The sequence below is a fragment of the Meles meles genome, chromosome 16 (genome assembly GCF_922984935.1).
Source record: "Meles meles chromosome 16, mMelMel3.1 paternal haplotype, whole genome shotgun sequence".
Taxonomy (NCBI): Eukaryota; Metazoa; Chordata; class Mammalia; order Carnivora; family Mustelidae; genus Meles; species Meles meles.
The window spans coordinates 78690563-78707343 of NC_060081.1; the positions used below are offsets into that span (position 1 = coordinate 78690563).

Here is a 16781-nt window from a genome sequence, read left to right on the forward strand (position 1 = left end):
CCGCTCGGCCCTGCGCGGCCGCAGACGGGTTCTCTTTGTGCCCCCTGCTTTGGCCCCTAGTGCTTTAGACTGTCCTGCTTGTTTAGGAATTTGGATCTTTCCTGTCAGGGAAAAATAAGTGCTTATGTGTTGTGTTGATGTGCTTTATAGAAATATTTTCAGAATTCGGTCTTGAGATGGTATCTGCGGCCGTCCGGCATACCATCCGGTGGGGCAAGAGGCGCATCTAAAGCTACAAGTCCGGCACTGCTTGTCTTGCTAGGGTTTTACGGACGACCAGCTGGTGCTGGTGGAGCAGAACTCGCTGCTGGTGGAGGAGCGGGAGCGGGAGATCCGCCGGATCGTGCAGTCCATCTCTGACCTGAACGAGATATTCCGGGACTTGGGAGCGATGATCGTAGAGCAGGTGTGTGCTCCACCTTCCTCATCGCTGAGTCTTCCTGCCGTGACATCCGGTCCTTCTGGAGACTCTCGAATCTGCGTTCGTGTCGGGAAACAAAATTTGACCCTACTCCCCCCGTGTGTGTGTGTGTGTGCGCGTGTGTGCTTACACACTTACATGGGTCTGTGTATGCGCAGATGATAGGCATATCCTCATGTCCATTTCCCATAAAACTGCTGACGACATTTATTTTTTTGAGTAAAAAGTAAATAAGGGTAGACGGTCTCGTGTTCTCTGCCCATACTTCAAGGATGCTGATGAGACCACCCTGCTGTGGGGGTCTGCTGGGTTCTGCCCCCACTCAGCAGTGATTCTGGCAATAGATAAGGTTTCCCTTCTAATTTTGGCAGGTTACTGTGTAAGGGCAACTGGAACCACTAGCTTTCAAGTAGAATTAAATTGTTTGTTCAGTGTTACAATCTGATTAGGGTATTTTATTATCTTGCCAGCAGGGATTTGGGTCCTGATCCCCCTGCAACCAGCTGCACAGTGGAGTGTTGAGGCCGAGGAAGATCTAGTTACAGTAATTACTCCCGCGGTTCCCGAGGAACTGCGCTTGCCACCTCGTCTGACGCGGCGGGTTCCATTAAGAGCCCTGTCCCCCCACATAGCCTGGTGTTCCCTTCTTTCTGTTTGAACCGACAGATTAAACAGTTAAAAACAAAATTCTCCTTGAGGCAAACGTGTAATTTTACATGGTGGATCGGAGCTCACCGTCTCTGCTCTGACCTGTGGACACCCGTGTTGATGTTAACAGGCGTGCTGGTCAGTTTCCAGGCCTAATCGTGACTGGGCCTAGCTCAACCAGCGCGCTCTGCTCGCTGGAGTCCAAGCATTTAAGCAGTCCATGGGCACAGAAGTCAGGCCCTTGCCTCGCAGAGCCTGTTTCCACTCAGCTGTGTATCTCTTAAAGCCCCTGTAAGTCTGAGTGTGGCATATGTTGGAGCGGCTAAATCCGAAAAAGAAACCTCAGTTTGTCAGTATTTCTTTCTCACGAGTTAGACTTCATGTAACTAACACAGCACTCTGCTGCTGAGTGTCTCATACTGCTTGATCACGGGTTCCAGAGCTTTCCGTGTGCCCCTTTCCAGCAGCGGTTGAGTGGAACAGATAGAGCTTGGGTCACGGCGGCTGCGGCTGCAGGTTCCCAGTGGCCGTTGTTGGTCGTCTGTAACTGTCATCTCTTACTCAGGGTACAGTCCTTGACAGAATTGACTACAACGTTGAGCAGTCCTGTGTCAAGACCGAAGACGGCCTGAAACAGCTTCACAAGGTAATGCCATGCGTTTCCGCAGCCGAGAGTTCGGGGAGCCATTCTCAAGTACCCGGGACACGGGGCGGGGGGGGGGGCTTTCAGCGGCGGGGCGTGCAGGAGCGCCCCGTGTCTGTGTAGTCGGCACCGACCGCGTGGGGCCCGGTCATCCGGCTGCGGGAGCGACTCCATGGGCGCCTTGCACCTGGATTGGAAAACTACTGAAAAGTGTCAGGAGATTACAAAGGAATGAGGCATTTCTTCCTTCCAGAAATTATTTCATTCTTTGGCTCTTCTTGTTTTAGGAAATCAAGGGAATGGGCGTTTGTTAGGTGTGTGTCGAACATTCTGTCCACTTGTTGCTGCCGACTCAGGTCTCTCTTGCTGTGACGCATTTCTGATGCGTTGCAGGCCAAGGATTGTTCTGGAGCAAATAAAAATCTCATTTTCCTTTTTAATTACCACAGTATGTCTGTGTGCCTCCTTGAGAAAGGCATAGTTTGTGGAAGTGAGTGTAGCTCTCTCGCTCTTTGCTCGTAAGGTAGCTGTTTCTGGGATGTCTTTCATGATATTTATGGAAAAATAACTGGGAAGCGTCTTAGGAATCTTGTCATCAGTGATGAGAAACATCCAGAGGCCACCGAGCAGCTCCCCTATGTAACTGGGAGCGTCTTTTCTTTAAAAGGAATGGATGCTCCTACCTCGCAAATACAGTAAGTCCCGTCCATTTCCTGGCAGCCGTTGAGACCGTGTGATGGTTGCAGCCATATAATGAGCATTTTTCCAATCCGCAGAGGGACGGCTCTGCCGCCTTTCGGAAACCAGTTGCACTCGTGGCAGGGGTGGCCCCGTCTGAGGATGACACCAGCTTTACAGAAAGGGAACCCCGCACCTCCCTCCCGTGTGCTCGCAGCCGTGGCGGAGCGCGGGTGACGCCAGCGCACGGTGGAGGGGAAGGGCCAGCCCCGGGCGAGCAGAGCGCTTCTTGAGCCGCCGAACCCGTGTGTGAAAGGCTGATCACTAGCTTGAGTTTTCTGCTCTGGAATACCCGCTTTCTGATACACTGTTGAATTATGCATTGGTTTTGAAGTTTCTTAAATAAAAGCTAGTGAGACATGTTTTGTAATAAGGCATAGATAAAGGGCAGAGCTTTCTCTGCAGGAGTATACAAATCCAGTGGGAACTAGAAATTTTGTTTTGGGTTCTACTTTATAAATCACTTTGAGAAGCTTTAAAGTATATCATTTCATATCGGCTTCCCTGGTGTTCTAGGTTCCGTATTAGAGCAGCAAACGTGCTCCGGCTTCCCCCTCCGGTCACACTGTTGTCAGTGGCGTGGTTGGCCGGTGCCCTGGTGGTCCCCTCATCCGAGGAGGATGGAGCCTGGGGGTGGCTCCGCACGGGCCCAACTCTGCAGGCAGATTAATCTGCCTGCCCTGATGTTTCCTCCTGGTTGATGAGTGGCTCCCCATGAGCGTGTAGGCTCCCTTAAGAAACAAAACCACCAGTCAGAAGGTTGGTGGGGACCACGGAAGTAAAGCAGAAGGGATTGGATATTCTTAGACGTTTCCATCAGACTGTCTCCTTCGTGTCCTTCCCTGTGAAGGAGCATCCCCTGGGGAGGGTAACCTCGCAGCTCCCTCCTGGGCCGCACTCCTCTCCCGGGTCAGTCCCAGGAGGGGCGTTTTGTGTTGTGCACAACAGACGTGGCCTGAGTGAGGGCGTCCCCCTTCCCGCCCCCACCGCCCAGCCCTGCCCAGGGCCTCCAGGCTGCTGTGGGCAGGGGAGGGGTGCAGCGGGTGCTGAGCTCTGGAAGCTCCTGTCTGTTGTGCTGGTGGAAGCCCTGCGGGGGAGCGATTATCTCGGGGAGGCTCTTTGTGCACTTGAGACCCGTAGGGCCTGCTTTCGCACTCCTGTTGCAGCAGAGGAGTGTTCCTGTTCCCAGCATCAGGCAGAAAATGCCCCTCTTGGGGCCTGTCCGTTCGTACACACTGGCTGGGATGAGCTCAGCCCGTTGTTGGAGGTCACCACGAAGGAGGTATGCGTTCATCCCAGAAACTGTGTCCAGAAACGGGAGGCTCTCCTCAAAAGAGTGGCTCCTTGGGGTCAGTGGAAGGCGGAGAAGAAGCAGATCCACCTGGCCCTGGGGTGGAATCTGGGGCTCCTTCCGCCAGCCTGTGTCCTTTGTGGGCCCGGGCCGCCTCCCGTGCACCCAGGTAGCTCGGTAGCTCCGGCCTCCTGCAGGCTGTCCGCTCGCATTAAGAAAAGTGCTAGAACTGGTGGCAGGGGTTGTAGGGACGTGACGTAGCCCGTGGCAGAGAGGCCAGCGATGCCGACAGAGCCGCAGGCCCAGGACTGGAAACAAGCGAGACTTGATTTTGGATTTTGGGGAAAATGACGGCCTTTTTCCCTCTCTCTGTAGGCAGAGCAGTATCAAAGGAAGAATCGGAAGATGCTTGTGATTTTAATATTATTTGTCATCATCATTGTCCTCATTGTTGTCCTCATCGGCGTGAAGTCTCGCTAGGCGTCCGCCGGGCTGCGTGCGCCATCCGCACGGCCTCCCAGGCGCGAGGGGCGTGGCCACCCTGCGGGCACAGCAGAGGCGTGGGCTGAGGACCGCGTGGGGGCTGCGGCGCCGGCCTGGACTCCTCGTCACAATCGTGCTCAAGCAGAGGGAATGGGCTTCTGGTTTTCCTTCGTTGTCAAGAATTTAAGGACCTTTGCTGCTGCTGCAGAGTAGAAATTGACCTGTGTCATCAGTTACAATGTATATTTTTTTTAGAAAGAGAAAATGAGTTGAATGTTTACAGGCCCTCCACAGGCTGGTCCATCCTGTACGTGCATATGTTATTTTTTTAGCCGTCATGTCGGAGCAACATGTTAAAATAATTTTTGGAAACATTTTTTAAAAACCATCTGGTTTTTAAGAAATTTGGTACCAAAAATTTGTGAGTAGAGGCAAAGATGCCTCTTCATCTTTCTTTGTATGTTTTCCAGTTGAAAACAAACTGAGAAGTCCTTTAAGAATTTATAATCCATTCCCCATTAACTTAATTTAGCTTTTCCATCACTGTTAATGATCAGAGTAACAAAGTGTGAAAAAGAAGAAACCATCATTGATGGTAATTAACACATTTAGATGGGCCGGTTACAACGGCCTCATAAGTTTGAGTTAACTGTAAATGGGCTGTTCCTCATCCAGAATCCGTGCCTGGCATTTTCTGCTGTAAACCTAAAGGGGTTACTAAACAAAACCACCTAAACTTAGAAGTTGGTGATTCGAACCGACCTCACCAGAAAACTTGCAAATGGAAGATGGGCAGTGTCATGGAAGTCACCAGAATCAGCCAGTGTGTCCCTGTGCTCGTCCCCAGCCGTCCTTGCTCAATCCATTACTTCCATACTAACCACATAATGGCCTGTTCAAACCAGACACCATTTAATGAACTGTGAATTTACACACAGGCCGTTCCGAATGGGCCACCCCATTTAGGATTAGTGGATCTCAAATTATTAACCAAACATCACTCCATTGCAGAGTAAAATATTCCACCAGTGGTGTGATTTATCAGCTCTTTCACTGCTGCTAACATGCCCAAGAAAGTAGGCATGTTCCTGCAGACTGTGAAAATCTGGATTAGGAAATCCCTCCTTTGCGTGAGCATGAATCAGATCGCCAAAGCAAGACTTCGCCGTTTACTTACCTGTTATCAATATGGTGCTCGAATATATTCCTAGAACTGTAGAATAATGTGGAAAGTGGTGGCGACTTTGAAAGCTGAAGTTGTTCATGTTTTATTGGGTCTTGAGACACCAGTATCTTTTTAATGGTCTTTGTGTAATTTCCGATGGCTCTCCGTTGTTTTTTACCTCTCCTAAAAAGTTTGAGAAGAGCATGACTTCATTAAATGTGTCATGCTTTATTTGGATCAATCACATAAAATATCTCTTTAGAATTGACTTTAAAGTTGGTTTCTGGAAACTTAAACTCAAGTCCAGAGGTTCAAGTCATCCAGACAGATCATGGTCTTAATACCCAAACCCATGTCCCAGCCTTCCCTTCCCAAGTCGTCTGTGACTCCAGGAGGCCACTGGTTTTCTATTACTGCTATGACTGTAGAATGATCTAGAGGTGCCCCTGGCATTTCAGGAAATCACGTGGTATTTCCTGACAACAGTTATTTATTGGGAAAAAGGTCGGGAGATACGAACCCCCACCTCCTGGATCACCCCCGACACGTGGGGCTTCTCCAGACCTCGGGAGGAGCTCTAGGCACTCCCTACCCACAGCCGAGTCAAATCCGGTGGCAGAGTCTGGGTGTCCCGGAGACCAGCTGCCCTGAGGAGCAGGGCCACGCCGGGCAGGGCTCTTCCCTGCCTGACGGCCTCCAGCGGCACTACTGGGTGACTGGTGGAGCTTCTAACGTGCTCAGTCTTACCCTCGAAGGAAAGTGACCCTCTAAGAAAGGATCACCACAAGAAAGAAGGGATCGCCATTTATTTATGTTCATTTTCAGTTAATAGGGGTGATCGGGGTTGGTTTTTGCTCCCTACCCCCTCACCCCATTTGGGTAAAATAATAGAGCTAAACAGACGTGGTGTCAGGGATCTCGAGTGGTCTGAAGCCGGCGCGGGGCCAGCGAAAGCCCCACTGTCTGCTGCCTTTGCCTCGCCCCACGGCAGGAGGCCACCCCAGAACCTGGCGCCAGCGGGCCCAGCTCCTCGAAACACTGTATTTTTCTTTTGAGCCTTTATTAGGGAAAGATCAGCAGCCTGGGGCAAGTAAGAGAAAACTGGTAATGCAGTCCTGGTCCCTCGGGGTCATTCTTCCCCTCTGAAGGAGACGGACTCCTTCTGCAGACAGCCCTGGGGTGTGAGAAGGCCACTGGGCTCTGGTGGCGGTGAGCGCCAGCCCGCCTCTCCCCCGCCTGCAGTGCGAGCGGAGAAGAGGGCCGGCAGGGAAAGCTCCTTCCGGGCACCCCTGGGCTCAGCCCTGGACACCTGCCCCCTCCGGCATGTCCCGGGGTGGCTCCTTGGGTGGCACCTGAGAGGAGAGAGGTCAGTGTTGACTGGGGGGTCTCCAAAGCTCCTGATCTTTCCCGAGATTGTAACTGAAATCTACTGTCTCTTGTATTAATTTGGGGGTGGGGGGTGCTGTCTTTGCCATGGACGTGAAGCAGTGTATGTCTCTAATTTAACGGATTTACCGCTTTCTCTGCTAATTGAGAGAGCATTATTTATTTGTTTTGACACAAGCGCTTTCAGTGTTTTATCCTAGCTAATGGCTTCTTAAAGGTAATAAAACCCTTCCAACCTAATTGGTCAGATAAGACTTTTCTTGTGTGCTTAAATAAAGCAATTAGTGAAGCGCTTCTATCCAAAATGACTTTTTTTTGTCCTTTTTTAAAACTAATTTACTGTTCCTGGAAACTTTTTGTACAATAAAGCAGTCCTGTGGATTAAAGAACATCCTGCGGTCCTCGTATTAATTTTAACGACGGGGCTTGCATCTTCCAATGCGTCTGTGTTCCGGGAGGGCCTGGTCCATTCTGGGATCGTTTGGGCCAATTACTCTTTGTTTTGTGTCTGAGGCCTTGCCTGTGTCTGAAAGTCCATCCATCTGCCTGATGGATGCTCGCGGAGGGACTGATCTGTCTGCTATCCAACATGCAAAAGGGAAACTGCCGAAAAGTCAGACAATTACTTTTCTTATGAAAATGTATGCTTCATATACATACCCAGAAACACTTGGAGATCTTCAAGTAAAATTTAGTCCGTGTGCCTTGCTGAGAAGTCCTACTACAGCCAGGCTCCGGGAGACTGGAATTTCTAAGTGACTTGAGATGTTTCCTGCTCTGTTACACCGAACACTTCAGGGATGGTCTTTGCCAGCTAAACCCAGAGCCAGGCCCACGTTTTCACCCGGAACGTGCCCGCGTCCGGGCTCCTCCTCAAAGGCCGGGGTGGGTCTTTTTCACCTAAGCATTGCCTTTCACATCATCCAGGCGTGATGGCGTTTGTCTTCGTGTCCTTAAACCCCAGCGTCTGCTCCGTGGGAGCAGGCTTTCCCGGGAGTCACCGTGGCAAGCCAGGCATTCTGTCCTGTGAGGCACCTGTTGCTCAGGGAGGTCACTGACCTTCCTGTTGGTGAACCACACAGAGCGGGCAGCCTTCTGTCGTGCTCGCTCCTTGCTTTTTCGGCTAGAAATTCTATCTCCCCAACTTGTTCAAAGCCACTGGCTCTGTCCAAGTATCGAACCCACCCCTCAAAGGATAGACACTTGTCTCAGGCTTCAAGAACATTCTGACAGTGATAACCTTGAAGAAGCCCTCCACCCTGGGTGGGACAGCTGTGTGAGCGGCGATGTGTGTGAGCAGACTGTGGGCTCGGGCGGGGAGCGGGGTGCCTCCTGAGCGGTCACCTCAGGGGTCAGCTTTCCAGATGAATGTTTGGTGGCTCCCTCTGGAAATGGCGCTGCGGGTGTGTGCAGATAGCAGGGTGCGGTGGAGGCTGGGTCCTGGCCCTCCCGTGCCCAGAGGCGCAGGAGCGTGGGCCGTGGGGTGGTTCTTCCCGAAGGCCCACACCGGCGGAGGAGGGCAGGCTGGTAGACACGTGTCCTGCTGAATTCCGTGCACCTCCTCGAAGAGCGCTGATCGTCACCCAGGGTGGGAGCCACCTACGTTCTTCCTGGTCTCTCCTCACCGCCATGAAACAGCTCACTTGCCTGGTAGAATTTGTGGGTAAACTCGGTGGGATGGCGTGTTATTGTAACACGCTGGCTTAATTTTGGCCATCAGTCTCCCTTATTCTAGTCAAAACCTGTGGGGGCCAGATGGAGAGGTCTGGGTAACGTCTTCACGGGAGGGATGTCTGGTCGTCGGGGGCACGGAGGACAGGACAGGGCTGCGGGCGGCCCACCGGACCGGTCAGTTATTGTGAGTTCCCGTTGGCTCCTAGGATTTGGGGAGGCAGACTCCTTCGTTTCATCTTGGCTACAAGTGAAACAGCGGCGTGCGTACGTTTAAACGTGGGATTCGAATTGTATATCTGTGTACGTGTGTGCGTGTGTGTGTGTGAGCCCTTAGCATCTCTGAATTTCCTCTCTCCAGATTCCCTTGACCACCCAGATGCCACCTCTGACCTGTTGCCTGATGTTTCCATGTCATTTGTTTTGAAATGGAGAGCAGTGGCGGGTGTGGGGGTGAACTCAGTGAACTCAGTGGACTCCGGGCGGGCGCACGCAGAGACTACGGCTCGCCTGGAAGCCTTCCAGACCGGGGACTCGGAGTTAGGGGCCATCCGCTGGGTCCCCTGTGCTCCTTGCCCCAACCGCACACCAGCCTCCACGTCATTCTGCCCGTCTCCGGCCAGACCTCCTTCCCCCCACCTCCCTCCAACGGACATTCCACAGAGTCGTATGGCAGAAACTTGGGCACAATTATCTGGTCAGTTGAGGCAAAAGAAAATAATCATTTGTCCAATTGTCCAAATTAGCTCTCTGGACTGTCCTGAATGCTCAGGATAATTGTGTGGGCCTCCGGTTCAGCTCTGTGATCTGGCTAAAACGGATCATGGAAATGAGATTCCGTTCAGTACAACGTACATTTAAATTAGACTTAGTCAAAGTGGACCACTGGGTTCAGTGTTTTCTGTTTGTCAACTATTATTCTAAAATTGCTTTTAGCTAATCATCCCGATTCCGCCGTTAGTAATCACTATTTCTCTCGTTTCACAGATATAATGGAGGCGAAGGGGGCTCTGGTTTGCATCATTTGGTGTCTCTTGGAGGAAGGGCTGAGGGAAGCACGTTTTTTTTTACTTGGTGTTCTGACTCGGGACCCCAGAGCAGCCCTCCGTTTCCATCGCCGCTCCCCCACCCCTGCCCCCGCGCCCCGCCGCCGCCGCTGCCCCAGACGGGAAACCCGAGACCCGCCCCAGGGCTCGCTGGCGAGGTCACAGGACCAGTACCACCCAGGCTGGAGCTAGAACCTTCCAGCCTCTCATTTCCAGACCAGTGCTGTCGCCGCTTACGCCGCTTTCGTTGTTCATTTCTTTCCATAAAATGAAATGACCTTCTTCTGGAGAGATTTAATGGTCAAGATGGGATGTGGTAAAGGCTCCTCGAGGACTTTTTTCCTTATTACGAAGACGAGACCAGACCGAGGCTGGGAGAGATTCGCAAGCAGTGGTATGCCATTATCCCTGCTTCAGGTTTTCGTGTAATTGGTGTGAAGAGATTGCTGCTGACTAATCCCGCCACCGGACAGAAAGCGGCGACTCTTGGGTGACATGACGCGGCATGCGGACGTGTGCAGGGTGCCTGTTGACGGAAGGCGTGTGTGCGCGTACCCGGCGCGCTCCCTGACATGGAGAATGTCATTTTAAAGTTGTAAAGAATAAAAAATAGGCTGGAGCAAAACTGATGGTACAATTGCCCGAGAATGTGGTACTTCATTGCCACACTATGCAATGGCTAGAAATTGATTTTTTTTTTAAATCCAATTAAGCCTCAAGGTTGGTTATCCATTTAAAAGGTCGGCTGAGTTAAACAATGACAGTACCTTCAGTTCATGCTAATAATTAAATTTACACAGAACTCGGGCACTTGCAGTGTGCCTTGCGGAGGCGGAGGCCGTGTGTGTTGCACAAAAACGCGCGGCAGAAGCCCCCAGTGGTGGTGCCCGCTCGCCAGCCGACCGGGACCCCTGCCCGGGACCCCTGCCCGGGGCAGCCCACCCGCCCGACCGCCGGCACCGGCACTCCTTCCCCTCGGGTTCCCACAGCCCGCCCTGGAGAGGCCGGGTCCCCAGCTCAACTCCCGCCCTCCCCTTCCTCCAGCCCCCAGAGACTCGGGACACAGAAAGTAACCTCGTTTAAAGAGGAAAAAGAGAGGGGCCTCCTGGTGTGTGTGTCCCCTTGGCGTATGCCCGGAACTCTTGGTGCTGCTGAGTTTACGCCGCGGCAAACAAATCATGTTTTAAAAATAGCCCTTTATGGCGCGTATTGACTCTGTGTTCCCAACGTGTTAAGAAAAAGACTCCAAAATGTCTTTTTATGGTTCTCGTAGGTGATGTTTAAGCGTTTGAATTGATGAAGATGTTAGGAGACCCGGGACCCCGATTGGAATGCTTTTTGTTCTGTTCGGGTTATAATGTCGCTTCGGTTTTGTAAATCGCCGAGTGGGGATAAGTGATCTTATTTCAAATCTAGCATTTTAACCTGCATTGTCATGTAAGTAAGGTCACTCCAATTCAGTACTTTCCGTCTGTGACTCCGAACCAGCCTGAAAGATGGAACCTTCCAGATTTAGTGAGAAAAAAATATGTATGTATGTTTCTGTGTGTGTGTGTGTGTGTGTGTGTGTGTGTGTGTGTGTGTGTATTGAATTTCCCTCTCAGGGTCCTTAAGAAAAACCAACAATTCCTGCTTAATGTTTCGTTCCCCCCCCACCTCATGCAGCTCAGCTGCCAAAAGCCTCTGCAACAGATTTGTGATTCTTTTTTACTTTTTAAAAGATCCACATTTAGATAAGGCCGACAGACGTGTGGCTTTAAAAAGAGGGTGTTTCTGGAGGAAAGACTGTGATTCGGGTTTTTGAAGATGGACTCATTTTTGATGCTCTGGAGAGACAGACTCTTCAGGAGGATCCTGTAAGGGAAGGTTTTCCTAAAGAAAAGATGTCTTGATCTTGGTCACCATTTCCCCCCTCCTTCTGCTTTTCCGTACACCTTCATTTCCGTACACTGAGTCGCCTCAAGGAACACGGAACCACCTTGGGTCAGTTAATTACCTCCCTCCCTCCCTGCCCTCCCACAGCCACCCCCATGCCGAGGCTCTAGATTTTCCCCACTGCCCTTGAAAACTTCCGCAGCTACAGAAATGATTTTGCCGGTGCTCAGAAGTCAACAAGAATTTGGTCCCCAAGACAGGAGGGTTATTCCTGTCCGACAAGGTGGGCTTCCTGGGAAGATAATTTAGCTGCTAGAACGGCAGGGGACTGCCCAGAGCAACTAGCTCAGCCCCTCATTTTGTGGAAAAGTCCAAAAACTGATGTGGGAAGGAACGCTTTTTGTTGTTAATAAGTGGTTTCTCCAGCACATTTTTATTACCACCGTTCTCTCATCGCGCTGATATCCGAAGGTAAAAAGCGCTCTAGATGAAATCACAGAATGTGCTTTTCAAGCAAAGTGCGAAAGATTACATGCAGTGCGCCGTTTTTTGTATCGGGTGCGCATAAAACGCGGTTTTTCAAAAAGAAACAGGAAAGATAAACCCAAACCTGAGAAAAATGGTGACCTCCAGGAGAATGAGTGGAAAAGGAGTAGAAGAGACAGGGGACCCCTTTGAGCATTCCTTCCTGCGGTTTCAACTTTTGAGCCACATAAATGTACGTCTTCTAAAAGAGAAAATGTTAAAAAAAAAAAGAAAAGAAAAGAAAAGAAACCAGCAAGCCGCTCAGTTTAGGACAAACAGAAACATGGGACTCTAGGTAGGTATCAGACAGACCGTACGAAAGAGAAGTAAGTGTTGAGTATCCCGGTGGGGTCATTCTTCGAACAAGAGGAACGAGCGGACTCTGGACCGCGAGGGAGTGGGTTTGGGGTCACGAGTGGAGGCTGTTGGGAAAGACCAGCCAAGGATCCACAGGAGGGTGATGGGGAACTCGGGTTCTCACCGTGGGAGGAGGAAGAACCGACATGGGGGAGGACCTGTGAGGAAGAGCCCGGTAAGACGGGCGTCGACGCCGAGGAACGTGCGCACACCCGGTACTCCTCGGAAAGGATCAGAGGCAGTGACCGTCCAGGAGTGGAGAGCGCGCTGCACAGGCAGAATTAGATTTCCAGTTGGAAGTCTAAGCAGCCATGCCCCATCCCCGCCCGACTGCAAGGAGACCAGGGATCCTGTGAGGCCCGCCTGACTCTCGCTACGGGGCCAGGAAGGGGCAGAGTGAGCCCAGGGACCATCTTACTGTTCAGGGAGGATCGCAGTCCTCAGAGACTGATAGAAACATGTGAGAAGGACACGGGTGCCGGCCTGGTAGGGCCCTGGCTGGCCCGAGTAGGGCCAGTGACCGCGAAAGAGCCAAACGCAGGGACAGAACTGGGGAGCCCGCAGCCACCGACCACCGTGACACCCGCCCGTCTTCGGGCTCATCCTCCGTGCCCACCGTCTTGAAGGTCTCTCTTGGAAACGAAGCTCTGCGCCTTCCTCCTTGCCCGGAACCCCACAGATGATATGAGTCCTTCCAGGGGATGAGGGGAGGCAGGGAGGTCTGGAAGGGTTGATCAGCTAGAAAGTCAGCCTCTTGCAAGCAGTACCGGACCCGGGCAGCCGTCCTCGGCAGCTACAAAAAGCTTCAGGGGAAAGGTCAGGAGACAGAAAGGCCTGAGTCTGCATGGGTTTTGAAGAGGAAACTGAGCTAAACACCATTAACTATGAGGGGGAGACGGCCCTTTGCCGTTTGAGATCAGGCCAACCCCGCTTGAACCAAAAAGCCCACCTCGGCTAGTCACGGCAGACACGTGGGTGCCGTGGCTCCTGGTGATATACGGTGGCAAACACGACGCGTTTAACCCGAATCTAATCACAAGGAAACGATCCCAACGAATGCAGACTGCGGGACTTTCTACGCCACCCGTCAATGTCAGGAAGGACAAAGGCAGGGATTGTTCTGGATTCAAGGAGACCAAAGAGAATTGACAGCCAAGCGGAACGCCTGGTCCTTATTTAGATTCTGGGTTTTCAAAAGGCCATGAAGGACACTTTGGGGACAGTCAAACACATTTCAATGTGAACTGTGTATTCGGTAATCGTATTGTTTGGATGTTAATTTTCTTTGGGTATGATCGGGGTATGTGATTATGTGTGGGCTGGTGTCCGTGTTCCTAAGAGATAGATACACACTGAGGTATTTAAGGTTAGAGCATATGTAACTAAGTTTAAAGTGCAGGAAAAAAACACATGTACACACACAGACAGACACACATCTGATCTCGGTAAAGGGTATGCAAGAGATCGTTGTAGTGGTTTTTCAGTGTTTCCGTAAGTTAATGGATTTTTCAAAAAAGTTTCTAGAGAAACGTGATTCTCACGGCAATGGGTTCCTTTCCAACAGTCCAGGGAGCATTTAGCATGACTCTTCCGGGTGGCAGGCCAGACGCAATTCACACATTACAGCCGAGGTGCATCCCCTGAACATCAGGAAAGGTGCAGACCTCCCCAGCAGAGGCCTCGTCCCGGGAGCTCGTGCAGGGGCCTCGTCCGCCTGTCTGCTCGGGGCTCACCTCCACCAGCTGCTCCATGGAGTGCAGCCCGCCTCCGCCCCCTCTGGGCAGGTGCAGCAGCAGATCTCCGTGCACTGGGAATGAGCCCTACCATGATCTCCGTGAGTCGTGACAGAGGCCCCTCCACTGGCTTTGTTGCCCACAAGGTCAAGTTCGAACCGCGCGGCTCGGCGTCCTTCTCATAAACACTTTATGTGTGCCCATGAGTGTGTGACTGGTCCAGACGCACGATGCCCTTTAGAACTGTGGACCGCTCCCTTGTCAGGGATCAGACTGCCCTGGACCCCGGGACTTGTCCTTGGATAGCTCAATCCAAGCTCTGTCTTCTCCCCGGGACTGGCTTGCTGAGGTTTTTTGCCGTCTTCGCTCCCGTGGCCATTGTATCCCAAAAGCCTGACCTGGCCTGGAGCTCTTAGAAACAGATATTCAACAAACAGATACTGAATAAAGGAACGAGTGAGAATACCAGGAGGAAGCCGCAAGTGCTCCAAGGGAAGGAGTGTTTCTCACACCAGAGTAACGGGCGCCGAGAATCTCGAGGCAATCGGTGTGCGCAGACAATAGAGGAGATATTTCTCCTGGCAGGAAATTAATAGATACATACACGTTTCATACACCCAGGGCCGTCTTACACGACATGAGCTCGGAAGTGTGTTCTAGAATGTGAACCGTACCAGAAGCTTCCTAATAAGTCCTGGGGACTTCGTGTGGATTCCTCCCAGTTTTTAAAGCCGTGTTCCTCAAATGCTAAGTCTGAACGCCTGGTTGAATGCGGAATGAGTCGCACCTCATCAAAACCAGAAGTGACTTACTGGGTTGCAGGAAAGATCTGGTAAGTTGTTTTGATTTCTTTCTTTCTTTCTTTCTTCTTTCTTTTTTTAAAGAAAATTAAATTGAGGTGAATTTTTCATTGACAGTGAAATACGTCCTGAGCTGTGGATGAATACCTTCATAAAAATGTATCTAAACAAAGTGCTGCCTGTCTTATTTGTGTTGGAGTCTCCGAGGTCTGCAGTGCAAAGGGGAAAGTACTTTCCTGGAATATATCTGTATCTGTCACAAGCTACATCTTGAGGAAATTGGCAGGCATTCGAAGTGCAAAACTCCTCAGCGTTCTGTTTGGTTTGGATTTCTTCGACTCGGGGGTGGGGGGGGTGGGGAGGGGGTGCTAAGAACTAAAATCAGAACTCTCTGCTTTTAACCAGCATCTAACATTTCCTTTGCTTTGTGTATCATGAGTGTTCGATAAATGCTGGCTGAGCTGAGTCATCTCCTCCATCCCTCCGTGGGGTCGTGGGGGTTAGTTGGTCTGTGATCACACAGGGAAGAATTCTGAAAGGAAAGCATCTCCAGAATGATCTCTCTACCAACCATTTCTCTCCCACCCCCCCCAACTCCCTGTGCTCAAACCCGCCAGACCCGGCTTGCTAAAATGCGACTCAGCTCCTTCCCCCAGCAAGCACAAGTCTGTGGAGTGAATTCCCAGTTTGCGATCCCCCACAGCCCGCCCCTCGCCTGTTCTCTGGGACCCTGTGTTCTTACCCACAGGATTCGGAGCCCTGAGGACACGCCGGGTCTCTGCTCTCCTCCCCGGCCTCCCCCCCCTCCCCCAGAACGCCCTCCCCCGCCCTGTGTGTCTGTGGAAGTCCTGTTTCACCCTTCGGGGCACCGTTCCCACCCCTCACCCTCTGAGGGCATCCCCCAGCCTCACCCCGCTGCCGGAGTGCCCCGGGCCTGTCTGCAGCGTATTTGCAAACAGAAGAAAGAGTGATCGGTCTTCATACACGCTCTTCGTACCCTTTACAAATGTGTGAAAACATTCAGCTGCTGTAAAAATCTTTTGGAGAAAATAAGATCCAATTAGCTTCGACTTTCATGTTGGGAAAGCTGTGGGTTTTCGAAGGAATTCCTTTCACTCCTTCAGCCACCAGGTTTTGGGCACCTGCTCTATGCGAGGCCCTGCAGAAGAAAGGGGACACAAGGCCTGCCTTCAGAATGCTGAAGCTCTCTGGCCCTAGGGCATGTTGTCCAGCACCGACCCTTGCACCGGGGACCAGGGCTCAGGACGGAGGGGGAGACACAGAGGTGTGGCCGGGGAAGACAAAGCTCTGGCTCCTGGGTGGGTTGCAAGTCAGGGAGTGGGGGAGGTGTGCGGGGAAGTCAGTGCCTTTGTAAAAGCCTTGGATGCCCTGCTCCGGAGTTGGCAGTGCTGGTTTGTTTTGTTGTTTTTTTTTTTTTTGAGGCTGAGAATGAAAAAGAAACTCAAAAGGAGAACGGTGGCACATGGAAGTAGCCAGGGGTGGCGGAGGGGGGTACCAACAGGCCCTTGAGCAATCAGGATGTAGGCAGGATCTTTGTTTTTAAATGAGTCCTGGGGGGGGCTTCCTCAACTGGGTCATGGCTCACCGAGGGCACACCCGCCACCCACCGGTGCCCCCTCGGCCCTCACCCAGGGCCCGTCTACCACCCACCGCATGCCCCCAGCACCCTCCAGTTGCCCTCCTCCGTGGCAGGTGGCTCTGGCGCTGCCCTCTCCTTTTGGCTCTTCGTCGCCTCCCCTCTCCCCAGGCGGGTGGGAGGCTGCAGGGGGCAGCGAGCTCAGACTGGGGCCAGATGACCCTTCCGAGAAAGGGGTGGCCGGGGGCAGGGCCCACTACAGGACAAGGGGATGCCTGAGTTTCTAATCGGCCATCCCAGAAGCAGTAACCTGGGTGGGAACCCACATCCTGACGCTGGGACTCGGGTCCAGGCCTGCAGTAGTGAGGACCCGACCGGCGGCAGGGAACCCATTAAATGAGG

At 52.1% G+C, this 16781-nt stretch overlaps 1 protein-coding gene across 7 annotated transcripts in view; it reads left to right on the top strand.

The window, feature by feature from the left end:
• STX16 (syntaxin 16) overlaps positions 1–10051 on the top strand; it is a 28551-nt gene extending 18500 nt beyond the window's left edge. For 6 of the 7 annotated variants that reach the window (XM_045980658.1, XM_045980659.1, XM_045980660.1 and 3 more), the window contains 3 exons: positions 263–406; positions 1635–1715; positions 4117–7164. In XM_045980658.1, coding sequence (XP_045836614.1) covers positions 263–406; positions 1635–1715; positions 4117–4221 — 330 coding nt within the window. In that variant the 3' untranslated portion in view covers positions 4222–7164. Of the gene's footprint in view, positions 1–262; positions 407–1634; positions 1716–4116; positions 7165–9433 lie in introns of those variants that run through there. The other variant, XM_045980662.1, reaches the window with a different exon arrangement.
• The last annotated feature ends 6730 nt before the right edge of the window (positions 10052–16781 follow it).